Source organism: Mustela putorius, unplaced genomic scaffold, assembly GCF_011764305.1.
Source record: "Mustela putorius furo isolate JIRA1106 unplaced genomic scaffold, ASM1176430v1.1 tig00000095_pilon_pilon_pilon, whole genome shotgun sequence".
Classification (NCBI taxonomy): Eukaryota; Metazoa; Chordata; class Mammalia; order Carnivora; family Mustelidae; genus Mustela; species Mustela putorius.
Window position 1 is genome coordinate 33,081,148 of NW_025421280.1, and position 8,446 is coordinate 33,089,593.

The 8,446-nt window shown below is 58.0% G+C and overlaps 1 protein-coding gene and 1 long non-coding RNA gene across 7 annotated transcripts in view; one reads left to right on the plus strand and one right to left on the minus strand.

Moving 5' to 3' along the window:
* Positions 1 to 7,566, plus strand: part of DOCK6 (dedicator of cytokinesis 6) — a 40,904-nt gene extending 33,338 nt beyond the window's left edge. For 4 of the 5 annotated variants that reach the window (XM_045083811.1, XM_045083822.1, XM_045083828.1 and 1 more), the window contains 12 exons: positions 100 to 200; positions 737 to 929; positions 1,021 to 1,164; positions 3,550 to 3,681; positions 3,774 to 3,788; positions 5,069 to 5,194; positions 5,295 to 5,384; positions 5,708 to 5,944; positions 6,176 to 6,319; positions 6,402 to 6,508; positions 6,760 to 6,921; positions 7,320 to 7,566. In XM_045083811.1, the coding sequence (XP_044939746.1) occupies positions 100 to 200; positions 737 to 929; positions 1,021 to 1,164; positions 3,550 to 3,681; positions 3,774 to 3,788; positions 5,069 to 5,194; positions 5,295 to 5,384; positions 5,708 to 5,944; positions 6,176 to 6,319; positions 6,402 to 6,508; positions 6,760 to 6,921; positions 7,320 to 7,362 (1,494 nt within the window). In that variant the 3' untranslated portion in view covers positions 7,363 to 7,566. Of the gene's footprint in view, positions 1 to 99; positions 201 to 736; positions 930 to 1,020; positions 1,165 to 3,549; positions 3,682 to 3,773; positions 3,789 to 5,068; positions 5,195 to 5,294; positions 5,385 to 5,707; positions 5,945 to 6,175; positions 6,320 to 6,401; positions 6,509 to 6,759; positions 6,922 to 7,319 lie in introns of those variants that run through there. The other variant, XR_006607807.1, reaches the window with a different exon arrangement.
* On the minus strand, positions 2,564 to 8,431 carry LOC123393085. 2 transcript variants are annotated; one of them, XR_006607812.1, is made up of 4 exons: positions 8,328 to 8,431; positions 4,990 to 7,715; positions 3,736 to 4,797; positions 2,564 to 3,249 (listed from the first exon to the last, which is right to left on the minus strand). It is a non-coding gene; the product is annotated as an uncharacterized LOC123393085 (long non-coding RNA). The 2 variants fall into 2 exon arrangements; XR_006607811.1 differs by having other exon boundaries at positions 3,736 to 7,715.
* Between the last annotated feature and the right edge of the window lie 15 nt (positions 8,432 to 8,446).

Consider the following 8,446-nt stretch of genomic DNA (forward strand, 5'->3'; position numbering starts at 1 on the left):
GCGCCCCCTCCCCCAGCCCTGCCCCACCACTGAGGCTGTCGGGCATGTCGCGATGCCCTCATCGTGCCCGGCCGTTCCCCCTCCACCCCCCCATTCCAGGTCCAGGACCTGATGTTCAACTTGCACATGATCCTAACGGACACGGTGAAGATGAAGGAGCATCAGGAGGACCCAGAGATGCTCATTGATCTCATGTACAGGTGAGGGGGGCTGGGTGGGCCCTCCGGCGCTCCCACCCACGGCAGGTGGGGAGAGAGAGCGGTGAGCAGGCAGGAGGGGGCACAGGCAAGGGGAGGGCAAGGTGACTGACGCTGCGGAGGGTGCCGGGCGGACATGCCTGGAGGACGACAGAGAGTGACAGAGAGAGTAAGGACAAGTGAGGGGCACAGGCGGGAGCCAGGTGAGGTGCTGACCGGTGATGGGTCTGGGAACAAGTGATTCAGAGGAGAGGTGAGGGGTGTTTGGGAAGAAGTAGGGGAGTGGGAGGTGGGAGATGCCTGATGATGGAGGTAGGGAAGGCGTGGGGGCCTGGGAGGTGGTGGCCTGGTGCATGGGGTGCGGGGGAGGCGCCCAAGCAAGGGGAACGGGGGCGTGGCCTCCCATTCCAGCTGAGGAGCCTGGCTGGTGCTGGGCCCTGAGGATGGGGTAACGAGTAGAGGGGGTGGACCCGTGAGGGGCCGGCAGTGGGGGCTGGGCGAGTCCCTATCCCCCTCACCATCCCCCACCTGCATGCCAGGATTGCCCGCGGCTACCAGGGCTCCCCCGACCTGCGGCTGACGTGGTTGCAGAACATGGCGGGGAAGCACGCAGAGCTGGGCAACCACGCGGAGGCCGCCCAGTGCATGGTGCACGCCGCCGCTCTGGTGGCCGAGTACCTCGCCCTGCTGGAGGACAGCCGCTACCTGCCCGTGGGCTGCGTTTCCTTCCAGGTGAGCTGCTGGGGGTGGGGGGTGCGGGGGGGTGCGATGGGCAGGGGGTGGCACCCGTGGGCTGGGGGCCTGATGCCACCTCCCACCCCAGAACATCTCATCCAACGTGCTGGAGGAGTCTGCCATCTCCGACGACATTCTGTCGCCTGACGAGGAGGGCTTCTGCTCCGGGAAGCACTTCACAGAGCTGGGGCTGGTGGGGCTGCTGGAGCAGGCTGCTGCCTACTTCACCATGGTGAGGCCTGTGGGGGGCCGTGGGACGTGGGGTTCGGGCTGGGCTGGTGTCATCAGATCCACCGACGGGCCCAGTACCTGCTCCTGGAGGCTCCAGGTGAAGCCGCTGCCTGCTCCCTTTCTGGGCCGGGGACTGCCTGAGGACAATGGGGACTTTCACGAGCTCAGGTTACCTGCCTCTCTCCCTGTAAAACCCTTCACATGTGGCCTGGACATAGTTAGCTTTCCGTACATTCAGCTGCTGTTTAATTTTGTTTTATTAGAGAAAAGTTTGAGCACACATAAAAGTCTGCACCTCCCTCCGTCCCCAGGGCCAGCTCACAAGTAGACAGAGAGGCAAGCAGAGAGAGAGAGAGGGAAGCAGGCTCCCCACTGAGCAGAGAGCCCGACGTGGGACTCGATCCCAGGACCCCGGGACCATGACCTGAGCCGAAGGCAGAGGCTTTAACCCACTGAGCCAGCCAGGCGTCCCTGGTTTTTGGTTTTTGATGGCATTTTCTTTTCTCCCTTCTTTTTTTGTATATATATAAAAAGACAAGATCTTAATTTTCAGGTTTTTTGGTATATAAAAAAGATAAGCTCTTAATTTTCACAAATTGACCGATGAAACCCAACATGACCGTTCAGCTGTTTTGTTTTTTGTTTTTTAAAAGATTTTATTTATTTATTTATTTGACAGAGAGAGATCACAGGTAGGCAGAGAGGCAGGCAGAGAGAAAGGAAGGGAAGCAGGCTCCCCGCTGAGCAGAGAGCCTGATGCGGGGCTCGATCCCACAAACCCTGGGATCATGACCCAGGGCTTAACCCACTGAGCCACCCAGGTGCCCATTGTTTTTTTTTCTTTCCAAACCTTGCCTACTCAGTGTGGTCTAAGGACCAGCAGCATGGTTACCGGCTGGAGGCTTGTTATAAATGCAGAGTCCTGGGCCCTCCAACCCTCTGAACCCTATATTTCAACAAGATCTCAGAGATCCCTGTGTGTGTTGGGAGTCAGAGAAGTTCCAGCTTAAAACAAACCCTACCCCTCACACTGTCACCTGTACAGTACCTCTCTGTGCGGCCTCACTGATGAAATCCTTTTTATTTTTTTTAAAGATTTTATTGATTTATTTATTTGTCAGAGAAAAAGAGAGCACAAGAAAGCAGAGACAGAGAGAGAAGCAGGCTCCCCACTGAGCAAAGATCCCAATGTGGGACTCGATCCCAGGACCCTGGAATCATGACCTGAGCCAAAGGCAGCAGCTTAACCAACTGAGCCACCACTCAGTTGTTCCTGATGAAATCGTTTATGCAACTCTTTAATACCAGTCCGCGCTTAGATGTCTCTGACAATCTCGAAACCATTTTCTTTTTGCAATTGATTTGTTCGGATCAGGATTCATGTAAAAACTCACAGTGGCTGTGACTGACAAGTCTCTTAAGGCTCTTTGAATCAAAGAAAGAAAACAAGAATGAGAGGGCATCAGTTCCCCACTTTTTACAATAGGGTTTTTAATGTTTCCCTTAATAGGTTGAAGCCCAGGTGTTGTATTGTCCACTGCTCTAAAAAGGTTTTCTCCAGTTGGCTTGCTTGAGTGAAATCAATTGGATTTTCCCCTGCATTTCACTTGTTGGGACCTCGGCTTTGTTCCAAGGGGTTTTCTGGCCCAGCCAGGGCTCTGGCTGCATCCAGTGGTGTTGCTTTACCTGTTCCTCACTTCCCCGTGTTTATGGGAACTGGTGATCAGATCCAGAGCCCTGCTCAGATTCAAGGTCAGGTTTTCCAGAGAGAAATCTTTTCTATGCTGCCAGCCCCAATAGTGGGGTTTTCATTATAGTCATTGTGTTAAAGGCTCAGAAACAAAAGCCTTGGGAATAAATTAGACAGTAGACACAGACCGCTCACAGTTGGCCACCAAATGTTCCAGGGTGTCTGGTGTGTGCCCGGCTCGATGCTGGTACCAGCTGTGGGTCAGGGGCACTTAGGAGCAGCCATTACCATGTCCCAGGAGGTAGCTGGGTGTGGAGGTCTTGGGCACCAAACCAAAAGGGCTGGTGTTCAGGTCCTGGCCCTGGGGAGCCATGTCTCTGAGTTCTAGTTTTCCCTCTGAGAAAGGAAAACAAAACAAAACAAACTCCTCCCACAGATGAAGGAACATGGGTAAAATACAGATGTACACAGCACCCGGTCCGTAGTAAGCAAGGTAGAGACCATTTAGGGATCTGTGGGGGTTGAGTGGAAAGACTGGTGTCCTATCGAGGGCAGGGTGGTCAGGGTGGGCTTCCTGGAGTAGGTGATGAAAGATGGAGCTCTAGAGCATGGGTAGTTGTACAGATGGTGGGCTGTGCCAGGCAGGAGAGAGAGCTAGGGAGGATGCTGGGAATCTTGATGTGCCCCCACCACCAGGGCGGGCTCTACGAGGCAGTGAACGAGGTCTACAAGACCCTTATCCCCATCCTGGAAGCCCACCGAGACTACAAGAAGCTGGCTGCCGTTCATGGCAAACTGCAGGAGGCCTTCACCAAGATCATGCACCAGGTGGGCCCAGGATGCCCTCCCAGACCCTGCCCTTGGCCCCACCTCCCGTCTTACCACAGCTCAGCTGATGCTGATCCTTCTCTCCCCCACAGAGCTCCGGCTGGGAGGTGAGTCAGCCCAGTGGCCACCTGCCTCTGGGGCCCCCATGATGGCTGGTCAGCAGTGGTCAGGGACCACCAGAGGGTGCTGGAGGAACATAGCTGCCTGGCCACAGGGGTTGGTGCTCAGTGGGCAGTGACGCACCCTCTGCTTCCCCCAGGGTCCCCTCCCTACCCCAGATCCCGAGGGCAGCCTGTGACTCACCCAGCTGGGAGCTCTCCAGAGACACCCCTCCCTCGGGCAGGGCCAGCTTGGTCACTGCCTGTGAGGGGGGGCTCTGACTCTCTTCTTGTCTGTCTCTGTGTTCCTTCTTGTCTCTGTCTTGTGATCTCTTTCCCTGTCTCTTTGCCTCCATGTCTTGCTCACACACACTCTCTCTCTCTCTGGTTCTCTGGTTCTCTGGGTCTCTGTCTCTCACGGTCTCCCCCAGCTTCTCCCAGGATCTCTGCTCCTCATTTCCATCTCGTGCTCCCCCTCTCCCGCCTCTTCCCCACTTGGGTCTATTTTTAGGCATCTCCTAGTTTGGGGAGAATTTTCTGGCCAAAGAAGGCAGGAACCCAGAGCCAAGATGGGAGGGCTGGGTGGGGGCTGGGTAGGATGGGCAGGTCCCCTCCTTCCCTGGATCTCTGGCCTCTGCCCGAAGAATGGTACTCCTGGGGCAGCATAACCAGGACCCTGGGGGTTGGGGGCTCTTACCTCTGACCTCTCCCATGACTTTGTGTCTCCCTTCCCTACCAATACCCTTGTGCCCGCCCCATTCTGCCTGGATCGGCCTTGGTGAGTGAACACGGAGCTACCTTCTTCCTTTCTGGCAGAGGGTGGTATACCTGGTTGGGAAGGGGGGTGCCCTGGAACTAGGGAGACAGAGCCTCTGTCCTAGAGGGCTGTGCATTTCCTCAACCACTTAAGCATTTATTGAGCACCTGCTGTATACCCAGCCCTGTAGGCATTGAGGACACAGTGGTAAGCAATAGAGCCGTAGTCCTGATTTCATACTGAGATCCAGACTCTGAAGAACTGCATGGGACGAGAGGGATAGTCAGAAAGCAGGGGCTTGTGCTGAACGAAAACAAAGATTTGGGGGAGCCAGGGAACAAAGGGTGGGGAGAAAGAGGGAGGGTGTGGGCAGCTAGCTGTTGTCTGGGTCTCAGGGGCCCCCCGACTATGCCTATGACCGAATGTTCTTAGGGTTTCCCTGGCCCTGCCCACCTCTTTGGCCCATGGGGCTCAGGCAAGGGGACCTCTAGAGAGGCGTCCCGGGCCACAGCTCCCCTTCTCACAGATGCAGCGCGTTTTTGGGACGTACTTCCGCGTGGGCTTCTATGGTGCCCGCTTTGGCGACCTGGACGAGCAGGAGTTTGTGTATAAGGAGCCATCCATCACCAAGTTGGCTGAGATCTCACACCGGCTGGAGGCACGTCCCGGCGGTAGGGGGTAGACGGGCACTGGGCTGTGCTGGGGCGGCGTGGGGGCTGCTGTTCCTCTGCGGCCCCAAGTCAGCCCCGTGTCCCCAGGAGTTCTACACGGAGAGGTTTGGGGAGGACGTGGTCGAGATTGTCAAAGATTCGAACCCCGTGGACAAGACCAAGCTTGACCCACAGAAGGTGAGGAGGGCTCCTGACCATCCCGGGAACCCCCAAATCCTATCTTCAGGGAGACTCAAAAGCACTACTTCCTGGGGACCCTCAAATCCTATCCCTGGCACACTTCAGAGCTTATCTCCCTGGGGAACCCCAAATCCTTCTTTCTCGGAAGTTTCTCGAACATCGAGGCTTTGGGAGCTGTGGGAACCCCAGATTTAAAGCTCCCAAACCCAAGGAGGTCCAAATCCCCTCTCTCCAGCGATGGGGCCCTGCAGGGAGGCTGGCAAACCCCAAGTGTGTGTACTGGGGCTGTGGGAGCCTCATACCTGAGCCCCGCGTCCCAGGCCTACATCCAGATCACTTACGTGGAACCGCACTTCGACACCTACGAGCTCAAGGACCGGGTGACCTACTTCGACCGCAACTACGGGCTGCGCACCTTCCTCTTCTGCACGCCCTTCACACCCGACGGCCGTGCACATGGGGAGCTGCCGGAACAGCACAAACGCAAGACCCTGCTCAGCACGGACCACGCCTTCCCCTACATCAAGACACGAATCCGCGTGTGCCACCGGGAGGAGGTGGGCAGAGGCCCCGGACCCTGGGAGGGGAAAGGCCTTGACCCAAGATCAGGGGAGGCCCGGTTAACCCAGACCCAGGCAGGCAGACTCCCCACGCCCTATTCATGACACAGCCTCTTGGAAGCCCTCTCCACCCCCAGCAGGGGGCCAGGTTGCCCTAGGCTGGCTGGGGTCAGGACATCTGCAGGCCGCAGCCAGTGCCTGCCAACCGCCCGGCCTCCCTCCCCACAGACAGTGCTGACACCGGTGGAGGTGGCCATCGAGGACATGCAGAAGAAGACACGGGAGCTGGCTTTCGCCACCGAGCAGGACCCGCCCGATGCCAAGATGCTACAGATGGTGCTACAGGGCTCTGTGGGGCCCACGGTGAACCAGGTACAGCCGGTGGGGCGGGCAGGCCATCCGAGGCACCCCCGGGGCCATGCAGACACCCTCATGAGCCCCTCTCACCTGGCAGGGACCCCTGGAGGTGGCCCAGGTATTTTTGGCAGAGATCCCAGAAGACCCCAAACTCTTCAGGCATCACAACAAGCTGCGGCTCTGTTTCAAGGACTTCTGCAAGAAGTAGGCCTGACCCCTCCGAGCCCCCCAACCATGGGCTCTTGGCCTTCCTGACGTCATACTGCCTCTCTGTAGCCCGGATGTCCAATATGGCGCTCCCGCCTCTCTGGTTCTCCTGAAGTTTCCTCCACCTAGCAGACCTGCATTATAGCTCCTGCCACCCCTGTCCCCGTGCCTGGACCGCCCCCCACCTCTCCAGTCTTGCTTTCTCCTGACTTCCAGCCCCTGAGCCTCTTCTGCCATCTGTCTCTCAGGTGCGAGGATGCCCTGCGGAAGAACAAGGCCCTGATAGGACCCGACCAGAAGGAGTACCACCGGGAGCTAGAGCGGAATTATGCCCGCCTGCGGGAGGCTCTGCAGCCGCTGCTCACCCAGCGCCTGCCCCAGCTGCTGGCACCCACCACTGCGGGCCTCAGGTGCCTGACCCGGCCTCTCCCAGCCATCGAGAGGGCAGAGGCGGGCACAAACGGGTGCTGTCCTACACATGCCTGTCAACACACATGCTCACGGCATGGGCATGTGTAGGGGACACGCATGCAGGCTGGGCAGGCTCCTGGTAGCCACTTGGGAATCCTAGCTAGGTCATTTCCCAGATATGCAACTTCACCTTCCTGGGCCGCGATTTCCACATCTATAAAATGGGCACAATTATTAGCTTTGGTGGAAGATTCCAAAAGAGATTCTGTGAACTCATGGCCAGAGCAAAATGGATGGGAAAGGATCAGAATCCCTAGAAGGATCTTTAGAAGGGGGTTGGGGAGGCTGAGGAGTACTATGGAGTTGGCCATGTTGACCCACCTCATCCCTCCCCCAGGAACTCCTTGAACAGAGCGAGTTTCCGGAAAGCGGACCTCTGAGCCCAGGTGGCCTGAAGCCACACCCAGAAGAACCATCACCCTGGCCTCCACTGCCATGCCTTCCTGGGATTCTCCCCCAGCTGCGCACTGGGCTCTGGAGTGGTCATATTCACATGGGGCTGGGCCCTCTGTTCCTCTCTCTGTTCCCATTTGTGTGCACTGATGCCTCTTACCTTTTCTAATTTAAAGTGGTTTTCATAAGCAGCCTGTTTGATGTGAATCCTGGGAGCTGGGTCAGGGGCGCAATGTTTATCCACACACCCTGATCTTTGACAGACTCTGAGACTTCACTGGGTGCGGGAAACACCGCAGTGACACCAGATGCAAATTCCTGCCCTCCTGGGGCTGACATTCTGGTAGAGAAAGCAACACACAAATAATGTCACATCCCCATGGGGAATAATAGTACCATTAATTATGCCCTTGGGCCAGTACTCAGCCCTGCACTAAATGGCTCCTAAAAAGCCACCCATTTATGGGGCCTTTTTGCCTGAGGGACCTCCATTAGGCCCCTGCCTCCTAGTTAGTGAATTTTCTCAATGCCATTATCAGGTAGAAAGCATTCTTAACCCCGTATTACAGGTGGGGAAACTGAGGCACCAGGCAGGCAGAGGCTTGGTGGGGACTGGGGCCCACGTCCGGTTTAGCCATTCCCTGCGCAGCCTCGCACTGACCCAGCCCCACTGCCCACCCCGCGGCAGTCACGCCACCACTCCGTACCAGGCCTGGGCTGGGTCGCTTCCAGCCCTCGGGCGGCGGGTTGGTGGGGGGAGGGGTGACCTCCCGCCGCCGCCACCGCCCGAGCCCTCCCGGAGCTGGGCCTCGGCCAGCCCCGCCCCCTCCCGCCCCCCGCAGCGCCCAGCTGCAGCGGTGGCGGGGACCGTGCCCCTGGGACTCCGGGAGGAGGAGCGAAAGGACCACACCAGACCCAGACCCCTTGCGCGCGCGCGCACACACACACACACCTGCGGTCCAGGTGCGATCGCCTTCTCCCGGCATCCCCCACCCTCCACCGCGGCCGGGACACCGGGCGGCTGGGGGCGGGGCCGGCCCAGAGGGGGCAGGGCGGGGGCGGAGCTACTGC